Source organism: Amyelois transitella, chromosome 31 (assembly GCF_032362555.1).
Source record: "Amyelois transitella isolate CPQ chromosome 31, ilAmyTran1.1, whole genome shotgun sequence".
NCBI classification, from domain to species: Eukaryota; Metazoa; Arthropoda; class Insecta; order Lepidoptera; family Pyralidae; genus Amyelois; species Amyelois transitella.
Window position 1 is genome coordinate 2,985,804 of NC_083534.1, and position 16,379 is coordinate 3,002,182.

Below are 16,379 nucleotides of genomic sequence, written 5' to 3' on the forward strand. Positions count from 1 at the left end.
ATATAATAAAATGTAAAGCGCTCTACTCACTTTGCAATTCGTCCCTGCGACTTGGTCATCTCACTTTGCGACTTTATTTATCATGATCCGTATAAGCCGGTAAACGAGGTCACATTAGCAAGAAATGTTTATTTTTTTTCAAAATGTGTTTAGATGATTAATAAGTATGGATTATTGTTTATTTAGTGTTCGTGGACAAGCATGCGTGTTGGACTGGAGAGTGTTACAAAAACTTGACACTTTTAACTTTGACCGAAAGAGGGGTAAAGTAAAATATCCAAATTTATGCTCCAATTTGTGAAATCTTTGTTTGCGCGATATAAGTTCTTCGTAGCTATTGGCTGAGCGCGTTAATTTATTCGAGATGATTGACAGTTGGTGTGTGACTTAAGTGATGTCGCCACAAGCTTACAAAGAAATGTGATTGCCACAACGAAAAAAAAATGATCCGAGGTTGGCAACCACGCATTGCCATGCAATCGCAATCGCTGTATCCGGTCGCCATGTTATTTTGCTAACTTCACGCTTGTGTGTGAACAGTCTCAAAACAAATAGGTTTTCTTTCTGTATGTTGGTGCGTTGCGTCGTTCGATCCATTGTTTATCAGCAACAATTGAAGCTTATTGTACAATTCAGTCCTTTGCTGATGTCTAATTAGATTCTAAAGTGTCTCTAAGTGGATTATCGTTCACATTTACTACACAAAAGCCGGTCCCTCCGCCGCCGCCATGGAAGTCGTGCATGTCGACTCTGAAAACGTGGCGATGGATGAAGCTGTGAAGCCGGTGGCCGATGTAGGCGCCGGGGACGCGGCGACATCTCAAACAGAGCGACTGCGACGTAAAAATAAGAAATACGCTCGTACTAATAGCAAAGAAGGCAAGGAAGGTGTTAGCGCTGTGACACCGCTTCCGAAATATCGTAGCTGGAAGAATAGCAGGAGGCCACGGAATGGTCACGGCCGAGGATTGCCTAAGAAGGGTGAGTAGGTACTTATAATGGTACAGCTTCCATTAAAGTCATTTACATAAATCCATGTTCATACCCAGACCGGTAATAGATATTTCTAGAAACCTTATGCAGCATGAAGGCAGTCGCATTTAGGTCATTTTACGTAACTTTTGTTTACTACGCACCGGCAATCGCGCCGATAACTGTATTATGGTTTTAGTATACATATGTTTATACAACAACACATAATATTCAAGGTCAGATTACTTTTTGCGCAGTTATCTTTGGGGTGCGAACTGATGTAATCACGTTTTTCGCTGCCGAACCCATAATATTTGTTTTCGGTCAATATTTACTGGTTGAATGACTCATTACGTAATACCTACCTACATATCAACTTTCGACGTCCAAGGCTGTTTTGTTTTATGTCGCAAGCCAGAATATTTGTAAACAACTTTAAATGCTAATATATTTTTACAGGGTTAGCAATTATTGTTTTTCATTTTTTGATATTTTGTTCAACCAATATAAACATACATTTAAAAATACACAATCTTTATATTCTCTAATCATATATATAAAAGAAATAGGTATATACATAGCGTTTGTACCTTCCAAATTTCTGACGCCTACATGACCTTGACTTACGCGTCAAGGTCACATTTGTTTTGAATGTGGCTCGCACCGTACTTGCGAGTGAGAGTAGGTTACTAGTTCCTACTATATGTAAAAGAACATTCCTTATCTATTTGCATACATACATATAGCATCATGCCTATATCCTTTCGGGTCAGAAGAGACAATAGTCTTGAAAAAACTGATAGGCCATGTTCAGCTGTCTGGCTTACTGATAGAATTGAGATTCAAATAGTGACTAGTAGGTTACTAGCCCATCACCCAAAAGAAGAATCCCAAGTTTATAAGCCTTATCCCTCAGTCGCCTTTTACGAAACCCATGGGAATGTGTCTGTGGCCCTTTTCTTTTTTTTATTGGTGATCAGAACTATGTTGAAGAAGTTAAAAGAATAATAATTTTATATCTTCTAATTAGTGACAGTAAACATAGAATAATGTATTGTTTCACAAAGTAAATAATAACACTGCTATCAAAAGTTGATAACATAACATGATATTATTTATAAACTTATTGATAAAAAGATATCAGTATTTACTTATTACATTAGTAATCAAATCAATATATATATACTATACATAAAACAGTAGAAAAAGTTTAGATCTGTCTGTTTAAAAGATTAAAGATTAAGGCATATAATTTTATTAAAATGACTTGTTTTAAAAGGCTATCTAATCAATAGTTAAATACTTTTTTGTGTTTACCTACTTTTTATAATGTGCCTGGTTTTTAAATTACTTTTCATTCATTATAACTACTAGAAACTTTATGTTCTATAGAATCAATGATACTTCTTTTAATTGTATTATTAAATTTAAAAAATATAAAATACATGTATGTTTTACTTCATCGTGGCAAGTGGAAAGAGGTAGTCTCTGCCTACCCCTTCAGGAAAGAGGTGTGAGTTTATGTATGTATGTTTTATTTAAATATCATAAATAATTTATTGACTAAAGTGAATTTGAGTTAAAACTAAAACTACTTATAAAAAAGAAAGATTATTACAAACTAAAATTAAATTTACAAATTGTACAGTCCCTGCATAGCATCAAATTGCGGAAGTGTCTCCAAAAAGCTGGCAGCTTTGCCATTTTGAGAGGCAATGCAGATTCTAAGTTAAAAAAATAATTAAAGGAGTAGCTTAAAAGATTGCATGTTTTTGACAATGTTATCAGACCACATAGATATCACTATATCATGTTTACAATTTTAAACAAGATAAATGGGTATTGGTTTTCTAAATACCTACATATTTTGCAAATAAAATGTCAAAACTGTGTATGTTTTGAACTGCATTCTCTGATAAATTTGTTTTGCCGCGTTATCATTTTGCCGGACGTTTCTTATCAAATGTACGAACCACACTGTATAATATAATTAAAATTATACATACATATGAAGCGATAGGTTGAAGGTGAAAGGTAGCCAGAGAAAGAGTAGATGGAAAAGGATATTAGCTTAATATGGAAGAAATCTATACTAATATTATAAAGCTGAAGAGTTTGTTTGTTTGAACATTAATCTCAGGAACTACTGGTTCGAATTGAAAAATTATTTTTGTGTTGAATAGACCATTTCTCGAGGAAGACTATATATACACTATGTTTCATCATGCTGCAACTATTAGAAGCGAAGAAATAATGGAACATGTGAAAATAACGGGGAAAATTATTCACCCTTGAGGGCTTGAGGCTGCAATGATGCCCAAAATAACTATTCCACGCGGACGGATTCGCGGGCACAGCTAGTAAAAAATAAAATAGTATTCTAGTGTAGTATAACGAAATTCTTCTCTCTTGTCAATACAGATATTCTATTCTATTCTAATTCTAGATGTGATTATATGTATGTATGTACTAATAATATAAAATCACACCTCTTTCCCTGAGGGGTAGAAGGAGACTACATCTTTCCACTTGTCACGGTCCCTGCATACTTCTTTCGCTTCATCCGCGTTCATAACTCTCTTCATGCCAGAAATAGAATAGATTTATCTTCAAAATTGTAACCAACAAGGTTTCAAGCTCACGGGTTTCCGCATACTCTTGACTTGACCTTTCGACCAGATTTGATCACCACACCGCTTGATTAATCTCTTCGTTATGACCCGTGTGGTTCCCGGCACCAATAAAAAAAAGAATAGGACCACTCCATCTCGTTCCCATGGATGTCGTAAAAAGCGACTAAGGGATAGGCTTATAAACTTGGGATTCTTCTTTTAGGCGATGGGCTAGCAACCCGTCACTATTTGAATCTCAATTCTATCATTAAGCCAAACAGCTGAACGTGGCCTATCAGTCTTTTCAAGACTCTTGGCTCTGTCTACCCCGTAAGGGATAAAGACGTGATCATTATGTATGTATGTGTATGTATGTTATGACCAGGCGGCGCTGGTGGCAAGGGCGTGTGGGGCGCCCCGGGTTCAGAACTCCTGGAGGAGTACGAGGAAGACGCCAACGACCCGAATTACGACTCCGAGGCGGTCACCAACGGCGACATCGAGTTCAAGCAGGTCATCGTAGAGGCGGAGCCCGAGGAAGTTGTGGTGAGGCTTTTTTATATACATACACCGCATGCTGTGAAGTAAACCCCTATGTCTGTATGTATATGCGCGCTAAACTCGGAAGGTAGTACATAGATTTTGTTCCTGTTAGAAAGAGAGAATTTTTGAAGAAGGTTTATATGTGCGAATCCAAAGACACTGGGTATCCTGGGTTCAAATGTTGAAGAAACGAAACTTTTTCTGATTGGCCGGTTTTTGATGTTTATCTATTAAATATATAATCGTTGATTTAGTATCGATCTTACATCGAGGCTAACTCAATCTGTGTAATTTGTCCCGTATATATTTATTTTTCTTTTAGGTACATGTATAAATCACCTCTCTTTAGGCAGATACCACATCTTTCCGCTTGCCACGATCCCTGCATACTTTTTTCGCTTCATCCACATTCATTCAAGCTCAAGTAATTTATGTGATCCGAATAAAAAGTGTTAGTGTGAATCAGTGGTGATTTCCAGTAGCCTTTGTTAACTTCTTATTAATATTATCTTATCTTCTTATATATAAAATTCTCGTGTGTTTAATTATGTTCGTTCCCGTACTTCCACCGAAACGGCTTGACCGATTCTCATGAAATTTTGTGAGCATATTGAGTAGGTCTGAGAATCGGCCAATATCTATCTTTCATACCCCTTAGTGATAATTGTTGTCCACCCTTAACATATTTTTTTTTAACTAGACATTAAAAATTATTTATATGGCAAAACAACGTTTGCTGGGACAGCTAGTAGGTACAGTATAAAAATATATATTAAGCCTAGTACTAAACGGGCGTCCTTGTCATTTACAATCGGTCGTGTCGACGAAAACAAGTTATTTTTCGCAATTGCACAAACAGACGAACACACACATATATATACGATACAACGGCGTTTTTATTTAAATCCAAACGGACATGCATAAAAGATACATACATATAAACATGTATTGTAGGTACTGTCCGCCCGTATGGTATGAATGAAAAAATATATATGTAAAATACGGTCGATTTGTGAACCGACTTTGAAGTACATACATACATACATATAATCTCGTCTATATCCCTTGCGGGGTAGACAGAGCCAACAGTCTCGAAAATACTAATAGGCCACATTGAGCTATTTGGCTTAATGATAGAATTGAGATTCAAATAGTGACAGGTTGCTAGCCCTTCGCCTAAAAGGAGAATCCCAAGTTAATAAGCCTATCCCGTAGTCGCCTTTTACAACATCCATGGGAACGAGATGGAGTGGTCCTAGTCTTTTTTTTATTGGTGCCGGGAACCACACGGCATTTTTTGAAGTCATAATCATAATCATTAATGCCTTGAATATGGTTACAATGTGTGTCTTAAGTATTTAGGAACAGTTTCTGTGAACACATATGTATTATTCTACCTCTTAAGGCGTCGGAATTATATATATATGTATCTAAATATTATAAATAAGCAGCATATAAAAGCTCTATCTAATTACGATCATTTTGACAATGTTTCAATGACAAATAATAATAATAATACATTTGTCAAATTATAATATTAATAAGAATTTTTTTTTTTATTAAATTGATAAAAAAAATAATAAGTAAAATTAATAAGAAACTATGTTGCATGTAAATTTAGCTACGCGAGTGTGGATAATTGGATAGGTATACCAAAACATAACATTTGATAATAGTAATCGCTATAAGTATCTCTTATCAAATCTTTTATGGCTGTTTTATCAACAAGTCTAATGTTATATTTTTAGAATTTGTTGATATTCGTTTTGACATTATAACATAAATATCTGCCATTTGATGACCCCTGATCGCCTTTTGCGTTTAATCCGTAGACTATAAATAATTGTAAACTATTATTAGTGTAAATATTGTTTGTTTGTTTGTAAACTCTTTACTGCACATAAAAATAAATAAAACAAATTAAAGAACAATTTTTGGATTTTGAAGAATATGTATATGTATAATTAGTAATTATAAATTTTAATGCTAAAGTTTGTAAGTACATGCATGTTCGTTTGTTTCTCTAACGCAAAAACTACTGAAGGGATTAAAATAAAACTTTACAGTAACACATACAAAAGAAAATAGTACATTTCATTAGTTAGGGGGGTAGATACAGCTTATAATCACCCAAAGTAGATTCGAGACTCGTGTTATGAGATACAAACTCACTATATTCAAAACATATTCTTATATGAGAAACCTCTTCCATTTTTTAATTCTGTCAAATAGTATTCAAGCCAGTCAGAAAAAAAAAACGTAAATTTATTATGACCAAACCGGGCATAGAACCCGGGACGTCATTTGATGCAGTGGCAATGACAAATCCACAGCGACAAACCATATTGATAAACATACACTATCGTAATCTGGCAACGTTACACAAACAAGATCTGATTCACTAATCTGTGTCAACGAACCTTGGTCCTAAAAAAAGCACGGCGTCCTACTTACGCGACGACACGGGTAAACATTAGTTTTTTTTATACATGTAATACATACACTAACTGTGCCCGCGACTTCGTCCGCGTGGAATAGTTATCTTGGGCATCATTGAAGCCCTCAAGGACGAATAATTTTCACCGTTTTGTTTTTTCACATACATACATAAAATCACGCCTCTTTCCCGGAGGGGTAGGCAGAGACTACCTCTTTCCACTTGCCACGATCTCTGCATACTTCCTTCGCTTCATCCACATTCATAACTCTCTTCATGCAAGCTCGGTGGTTTCGGGTACTTTTGACCTGACCCTTTGTTTTTTTCTCATTTTCCATTATTTCTTCGCTTCCTAAGAGTTGCAGCATTGCAATTCGATCTAGTAGTTCCTAAGATTAGCGCGTTCAAACAAACCAACCAAACTCTTCAGCTTTATAAACTTAGTATAGACTAGCTGTGCCCGCGACTTCGTCCGCGTGGAATAGTTATAATAGTTATTTTGGGCATCATTGAATCCCTCAAGGATGAATAATTTTACTCGTTTTTTATTTTCACATTTTCCATTATTTCTTCGTTCCTAATAGTTGCAGCGTGATGTTATATAGCTTAAAGCCTTCCTCGATAAATGGTCTATTCAACACGTAAAGAATTTTTCAATTCGCACCAGTAGTTCCTGAGATTAGCGCGTTCAATTAAACGAACTCTTCAGCTTTATAATATTAGTATAGACGTATAGATTAGTATAGTTAAATCACGCACGCCTCTTTCCCGGATGGGTAGACAGAGACTACATCATTCTACTTGCCACGATCCCTACATACTTCTTTCGCTTCATCCACATTCATAACTCTCTTAATGCAAGCTCGTCGGTTTCGGGTACTCTTGACCTGACCTTTTGCTAGAACTTCCCCGAATAGATCAAGTTTCTGTTTGCCGATATTTTGTTTCAGATTAAAAAGGGAATTAGATCTAGTTAAATAAATAAATAAATATATACGAGAAAAATGACACAGAAGATTGTGTTAGCCTCGAAAGAATTGTGAAACTTGTACATACATAATTTTTTTTTGAATTAAATACTTATATAGATATTATATAGATAAATATCAGTCCTAAGGCGAATATATAGGGCTCTCGGGCTGTGAAAAATGGCGCAGGGCAGACCACAGCGGCACGACGTCACAACTTCTTTCGCTTCATCCACGTTCATTATTCACGTGTATAGCATTCTTGACCTGACCATTTGCCAGGACGCATCCTCAGTCAATACATTCGCCGCGAATTAGTAATGGGCGATAAAAGGCTATAAAAAACCGAACCATCGATTGACAGTCGCGACGCAGCGGTGCAAGCGGGGTCAATGACAGACATATGTATGTATTCAAGTCAGCGACGCAACGCACGCTGCGTGTTAAGCCTAGTCTACACTATCGGTGATCATCAATCAATACGTGTAATGAAACAGTAAAAAAAAAAAATTGTCCGTAAATTTAGGAGTATATTTTCAAAAATAATATTTATAATAAGCCCAAGTTTATAAGCATATCCCTTAGTCGCCTTTTACGACATCCATGGGAGAGAGATGGAGTGGTCCTATTCTTTTTTTTTTATTGGTGCCGGGAACCACACGGCTTCTTTTAGGCGATGGGCTAGCAACCTGTCACTATTTGAATCTTAATTCTATCTTAAAGCCAAATAGCTGAACGTGGCCTATCAGTCTTTTCAAGACTGTTGGCTCTGTTACTGTCCGCAAGGGATATAGACGTGATTATATGTATGTATATTTAAAATGATGAAATAGTAAACGAGTATGAATTTGAAAAAAAAAGTCTGTATGTATTTTTATTTGTACACGCTAATCTCCGGAACTACGGAACGGATATGAATGAATTTTTATTATTTATATTATTTTATTATGTATATGTATGTATATTGATTGATTTTTCTGCATTTGTCGACAGCGCAAAGCCGAGCCGGTGATATTAGAATACTTTGAACACGGAGACACCAACGCGGCCGCCGAGGACTTCCTGGAGTTCGTTACAGCCAAGCGGAGCCACCTGGTGAGATTATTATTATATACTTTAAACACACTAGCAGCTCATTAAGCTGATGCGTGTGAATTTTGATGCTTGGAGACTTTAAATGCTGATGATGCTCAATAGTTTTACTACAACGGGCCTGCAGGGCTTGTGCTGTTCAGAAAAGTTCCGATGGATGTGGTTAAAGGCGACTAAGGGATAGTACGCTTATAAATTTTGGGATTCTTCTTTTAGGCGATGGGCTAGCGACCTGTCACTATTTGAATATCTATTCTATTCTAAGCCTAACAGCTGAACGTGGCCTGTCAGTCTTTTCAAGACTGTTGGCTCGTGTCTACTCCGCAAGATATATAGATGTGATTTTATGTATGTTTACAGATATGCGAGACAATAGTAGAGATTGCGTTGGACCACAAGCCGTCTCACTGCGAGATGGCATCAGTATTGATCTCAGACTTGTACGGAAGAGTGCTCTCTGCAAAAGACATTGGATATGGTGAGTAACTCTGGCCACTTTGATATGGTGAGAAACTCTGGCAACTTCATGATATTGTGAGAAACCCTGGCCACATTATGATATCCTGATGATCTGTGATCTTAGTTGGATTAAGCACTTTTTATTTATTTACTATTACACATAAAAGAATACAACTAAGTACTTATAATAAGATAAAAAAGAAATAGTAGAAACAGGTCTGGGTCGTATTCCACAGGATTTGTTTATGCAAAAAACAAACAGGGAAAGAGTTGCATGCGTTAAAATACATTACTTTTGTTAACAATGTGATTGAGAAGACGGAAGTCTAATTACTTATGCTGTGCTCGCAAAATGCTGTAGTGCAGTTCGTTTTGACGCTTCTTCAACACTTACGCTGTCAACAATTAAATATTATATAATGGCTTAATAATGCAATTGTGATTCAGTTAGTGGCATGTTGCTAGCTCACTACCTTAAAGAAGAATAATAGGCGACTTTACTGACGTCATACGCCACCAACCAATCGTTGTGCGAAAAACGACGCGCTCAACAAATAGCAGCTAGAGTCTGTGACGACATCTCGAATGTCACATGCCACCAGCCAATCACATATACACGCGTATGCTAAATCGCGATTACATCAATTTCGTGGATAGGAGCATAAATACAACAATTTTACACATTGTCCAGCTTTCGAAAGACTCCTGGACAAGCTACCGGACCTGGTCCTCGACACCCCGGACGCCTGCGTGCTGCTCTCAAACTTCATAGCGCGCTGTGTCGCCGACGACTGCCTACCGCCGAGATTCGTGCAAGTACAAGCGCAGGCGGAACTCAATCCTCACGCCAAGTGAGTCTACTTCTATATCTTCATCTCTTTCTGTCTCATGTTTAAATTTAAAATACAAGTAAGAAAGTCTTGTGTGCCGTGTGGTTGCCGACACCAATACAAAAAAGAATAGGCCCACTCACTCCCATCTCTTACCCATGGATATCGTAAAAGGCGACTAAGGGATAGGCTTACAAACTTGGGATTCTCTTTTAGGCGATGGGCTAGCAACCTGTCACTATTTGAATCTCAATTCTATCGTCAAGCCAAACAGCTAAACGTGGCCATTAAGTCTATTCAAGACTGTTAGCTCTGTCTACCCCACAAGGGATATAGACGTGACCATATGTATGTAAGGAAGTCTTCTTTGTCTTTCTCCTGCTGTTAGTCCAGGTTTTATCCTCACCATTCTGAATAAGAGCTCGAGGTAAGTACTCCCTTGACCACGGATCCTGAAATAAAATGTCATTTATTGTTTCAGACAAGCGATACACAGAGCTGAGACTTTGCTATCCATGAAGCAAGGTCTGGTCCGGCTCGACAACATTTGGGGCGTTGGAGGTGGTATCAGGTAAAATGATTTTCTCATTAAAGACCCAAGTACACTATAAACCAGGTTCTGTAATTAATATTTCCATGAGAATTGCAGGAAATCCTCTCTTAAACCTCCCTTAGACCACATAAGGCACCTTCACAAAAAATTTCACTCTGTAACGTATGTTTTATATGTTGTCATAGGCGGCCCACGGAGTTCTTGGTCCTTCGAGCCGGATATTATGCATATTATACTAAAAAAACTTAGAACTATTATTTCAAAAGTCGCATCTCTTCCAGGCCAGTGAAATCCCTGATCCGCCAAATCCAACTCCTGCTGAAAGAGTACCTGACGTCAGGCGACCTCGCGGAAGCCATGCGGTGTGTGAGAGAACTGGAAGTGCCACATTTCCATCATGAGCTTGTATATGAGGTGAGAATCCTCTTAAATTTTTATGGACGCCTAGTAATTTGAAAAAAAAAAGAAATGATCTTTCCATACATACAGGGAATACATCGTGAGGAAACCTGCAATTCAGGCAACTAGATGTGTGTGTGTTGTTCCCCTGCAAAGGTGGCGGAGGTCAGTTTGTGTAAAAAACTGACTCACAAAATCCAGGGTCCATGGTCAAAGGCATATCCTGGGCTCCTCTCCACAGTGGTGAGGATGCAATTGGGACTAGAGCCATGAAAAAAAAATGTAAACTGAAAATTCAGGCTTCTTGTTTTATCCACAACGAAATTATAGGGGGGCGAAAATAGCCTGTATTGCTTCGAGAAAAGAATGTCGAGCAAAAAAAATGTTTTTGCTCGACTTGGCGGGGGCACTGCCGTGCCTCCCGCTTCATAGTGCTAAATATGTTTATTGCATCTTTTCCAGACTATTTTACTAGCGTTGGAGACAATAAACTCTACGGTAGAAGAGCAACTGTGCACATTCCTCGCCGAGCTGAGACGCTGTGTCATAGTGACGCCGGATCAGATGGATCGGGTAAGAGAATCTCTCTTTCTCTCTCTCTCTCTCTCTCTCAATTCTCTCTTTTCTTTGTTTATTTGTAATATCTTTACTGCAAAGAAATTTACACAGTAACAAGACTACATAGTTATAAAAGAAACAAATCACTTGCAATGGCGGACTTGTCCCATGAAGGGATCTCTTCTTCTCTCTTTTATTCTATTACTAACGTTGGAGATAAAAAACTAGATTGTTGAAGAGCAATTGACCGAGCTAAGCAGAATAATAGAAAAATATTGAACTTACGGTGAGGGAATAGAAGGGGTGGCAGATATAATTAAATTTAAGTGATGTGACGTTAGTTAGGTGACACCTTGAATCCAATTATGAAAAAAACAATCTATTCTTTTCTATTGGTGAGTGAGAAAATCAATGTGGGTACGATTCCCCCGAAAACATCGTGAGGCAAAGAGGATATCTCTATGTGTGGCGTAGAGTCACAAAAACAAAATCACGCGACGCTAACAGTCAGAAACGGCGAATAGTCTAAATCGCGCAAGCAAAGGTTTCACGGATTGGAGTATATATACATACAACCTCCGACACAACATCGTCTGTCGCGCGGTTCCTCAGGCATAGAGCCTAGCCTGGCGGAAGATCTTCCCTTTGGTGGTGGTCGAGCCCGAAACATCGCTCTACATAATAATGATTCAATATGTAGAAATCGTGTAGAAACCCATTTTACCTGATCCAGGATTATGGTCAAAGATGCAATCTTGGCTCTTGTGAAGATAGATATGTTACATACATATGGTCACGTCTAAATCCCTTGCGGGGAAGACAGAGCCGACAGACTTGAAAAGACAGAATGGCCATGTTCAGCTATTTGGCTTAATGATAGAATTGAGACTCAAATAGTGACAGGTTGCTAGCCCATCGCCTAAAAAAGAATCCCAAGTATGTAAACCTATCTCTTAGTCGCCTTTAACGGAAGTGGGAAAGAGATGGAGTGGTCCTATATTTTATGTATAGATATGTTACCGGAACTAAATCCAGGAAGACAGAATTAACTTGAACCGCCCACCGAAGTTTTACCATTTTTTTTTTATTATTTATCAAAGTTTCAATCTTCCCCCAGGGATTTCTGCGCGTGCTGGAGGACATGACAGATATAGTGTTAGACGTGCCGCTGGCGTACATAATGCTGGACCGGGTGGTGGAGCGCTGCCAGCAGAAGTTCCAGCTCGGGGCGACGGTGCTTGAGCGAATGCCCACCAGGTGAGCGGCTCTGCGGTGTTCATGTGAGCCTGGTACTTTTGTTAGGACTTAGTTGCCCAGGTTTGATAATGATGAAGATTGAGCTCAAGATTCGGTAATGTTCATTCGATTAGCACCTCTTTGGTGCTTATGTTCGCCTGGTACTTATAGTTGTGACAGCTAGATTGTGTTATCATATATTCTTGGAGGCCCTGTCATGACAGACGTAGTGTTAGACGTGCCGCTGGCGTACATAATGCTGGACCGGTTGGTGGAGCGGCGTCAGCAGAAGTTTTAGGTCGTTCTGACTCGTCCAATATAGGATCATGGTCATAGGCGCACCACGGGCTCCTCACCGAGAGAGGTGAAGGTGTAACCAGGATTAATACTAAGAGGAAGAAGACATCTCCACCTCTCTGGAGAGGACACCTGGGTGCCCGTTTGTCCATGAAAAGTCAGGTCAAGTCAGGTTTTTACACAAAGCGACTCCCATCCAACCTCCACAATCTCGTAGAAAGAAGCATGTAATACACTCTAATGCTAAAGAGAAAAGATTTGTATTTTTGTATGTTTGTAACGATGGAATAAACTCAAAAACTGTTGAACTGACTTTTATGAAATATATACACAGATATAAAATAGACCTTCGGAAGCAACATAGGCAATTTTTTATCTATAATATTATCCCGATTGTTACAGGGGCCGTAAACGCTTCGTTTCTGAAGGCGACGGTGGCGCCATCAAGGACCACGCGCTCAAACTGCGCGAATAAACTACACCAGCGCACGCACGGACAAAATTACATTTTCAATGTACAATTTTTATAGCATTATTGTTCTTATCGTGTTACGACAAAATATCGTCCACTATGGACTTAGACTATATACCTACATAGATTATATGTATTTACATGCCTATTTCATGAAGAGAGGGTATATATTTTTTCATAATAAATTTTGCCTTTTTTTTCTAGCAGTTACAATATTGAATTTATGCAATTGTGCAAGTACATAAGTATTTGAATAATTTGTGACGCTGGCGCACCTTTTTTTTACAGTTACGTACCTATGTATAAATTAGATTTTTTTTTTCGTGACCAAATTGTAAGGCATTTGCCCGGCAGTTTTTAAGGTTAAGTTTTAGTTCAGTACATAAGTCCGTGTCGTGGAGCGCTCGTGTTTTAAAATACGAACTCTGTTCGCTTTTTAAACGCTTGAAATGCGTTTAATGTTTGTTTTATTGGCCGCTTGAAAGTATGTTTTTTTTTCCTTTAGATGGCGTTCGAAAAGCGAACGGGGTTTTTAAAAAGTATTATACTGGCTGGAGGGAATAAACAAGTTTTCCAGTAAAAAATAAAATAATATGCCTATGGGATAGAATGTCGTGCACTATGATTCTGACTCAATATGACGTGGGGTAGCCATGTCTGTGTGATTTTATTTATGGCTAGAGACAGATTTAAATATCATAAACCCCAAATAATTAAATATTATCAACAAAACGGCATTTAAATATTTCTTTATTGACCCCAGTCAGAATAATACGCGTATTCAATCCAATCACTTATCAAGCGTTGATATTTTTTTATTGGACGTCTAGTGACGTCGTAGCATAGGTGTTTTTTTGAATTTTATATTTGTGGCCGTGACGCGTTGCAGCGAGTTGATCTACCTATCTCTCCCACTTTTAATTTGTGTTTAAATAGAGATGATAATTTTAATTTGCTTGATAATTTGGCGCGATAACTTTGCATTTACATATTAAGAAAAAAAAAATAAAAACAATAACTGCTAAAGGTTGTGTTTTTTCGTACTGAGAGCAATAATTACACGTATAAGAGTTTTAGAAATTGTGTTGTAATTATGATAAATTAACATTTGTTGATGCTCTATAGTAGCAATATATCGATAAAAAAAATATATATAATCTTTTGAGATTTTTTTTTTTTCAATAAATTTATTTTTTGTTTCGCCAAATACGGTCTTATTCACACCGAAACGAAAGGCGTCGCGACATTTTACCACGTCTGCTATGCTTTGGTGCATCGGAAATGTATATTTTTATTAGAAAATAAATTCATTATTTGAGCTCTATTAAAATGTCGCGTCGGGTCTCACCTCAGTGTGAACTTACCCTAAAGATGAAACTTCTGGAATATTTCATGTTTTTTTTTTCTCAACGCGTCTGCAACGCCGGGCAAAGACTGCTAGAGCGAATGAGATGGTGATATCTTTCCTTTCAGGTCGCACGGTTGTGTCAGTTTAAATAAATCGTATTATATATGTACATGTAGCGATTTAAATAATAATATTTGTACTGTTGCCTAGGGGCATATTTTTTTTTACAATATCTCTTTTTTTTCTAAAATTTATACATAGTTATGTATAACACATGTTTACTAATAGGACGATTGTACAAGTTCATATTTGTTTGAAGAAGTCGATTTTTGAAAATATAGCTTATACAAAACAGGTCTTGACTCATATTTACGTGTCACTTGACATTGCGACTCAAAATTTAACTGTTTTTTTTTACACCAAAAGACCATATTTCCAAGTATAATTATATATGGCTTGTACATAACTATGTTAAAATAATATTCATTAATTACTTATCGGCTGGTACCATTTTTTTTTCATTTCACGTGACCTTGAATATTGTCTATGACAACATAATATTTACGTAACAAAATATGCTTAATGATATTAGGCCAGCAGGCGACGCCGTTTGTATCGCGCCATGAACTATCGCTGTCCCGTTTCACATCATAATAAAAAGCGAAACGGCGATAGTTTATCGCGCGTTAAAAATGGCGTCGCTCGTGTCATGCCAGCCCCGCAGGCTGTCAGGAGCCAGGGGTAGAGATGTGCAAATGCCCGGGCATTTAAGGCAAATTCGGAAAATTTGCCCATATATTCCTTCCCATTGGGCATTTATTGGGAATTTTCCCAATTTGCCTTAAAAAGCCGGGCATTTGCCCTTCTCTAGCCGGGGGTCCTCCTGTCACGATCCTGCAGTCAGGTTTTCACTCGAAGAGACTCCCATCTGACCTCCGCAACCTTCGAGGAAAACCTAACCTCATATTGGATGATATAAAAAGTAAATAAAACCAAGACAATTATTGAAATAAGTTTTCAAGAGTCAAATTTGCCATGTTAACGAAAATGCATTTTAATATGTAGCATGTAAGGTTTTAATTCGCCTACGTTAAATCGCCAGTTGTGCTGTAAAATCTTATGTAAATACTTGAGGCAGAATATATTAATAAATAGTAATGTTCACTTGTTGGTTGTTTTATTTTTCGTCATTATTATGCTTCATGCTGATTAACTCTTCAAAAAAGGGCGTTGTCAATTGGCCAAAGTTTTATTTATTATTGTACGTTTGGTACACGATTACTCTTTGTTGATTCATTTTTGTCTGGGACAAGGATGGCCGAAATATTTGTTTTAAACGTAGATTGTCAATATTGATATGGATAAATTTATCAGTTATATTTCTGATTTGATTAATATTGTGTTGAATATATGATCAAATGATTGAAATAAAACAATGATTCAATATCCATAAAAATGTAACTTAACCCTTTCCATGCGGCTGGCGTAATATCACGTATAACTAAAAACCGTTGGCCACACGGTGGGCGTATTATTGCGTCCAAAACAAATCCTTGTGTTAAACGATTAGACCAATATGAAAGTTGGTTCCCCTGTACTGTAG

General features: G+C 37.5%; 2 protein-coding genes across 2 annotated transcripts in view; both read left to right on the forward strand.

Moving 5' to 3' along the window:
- Positions 1–16,379, forward strand: part of LOC106130084 (DNA ligase 1) — a 122,387-nt gene that overhangs the window by 57,852 nt on the left and 48,156 nt on the right. The window lies entirely within an intron of this gene.
- LOC106130099 (programmed cell death protein 4) lies at positions 497–14,020 on the forward strand. Its single transcript, XM_013328863.2, has 10 exons — positions 497–981; positions 3,970–4,130; positions 8,526–8,627; positions 8,985–9,102; positions 9,775–9,934; positions 10,395–10,484; positions 10,748–10,880; positions 11,328–11,438; positions 12,541–12,680; positions 13,359–14,020. The coding sequence occupies exons 1-10, from the start codon at positions 729–731 to the stop codon at positions 13,429–13,431; spliced, it is 1,341 nt and encodes a 446-aa protein (XP_013184317.1). The 5' UTR covers positions 497–728; the 3' UTR covers positions 13,432–14,020.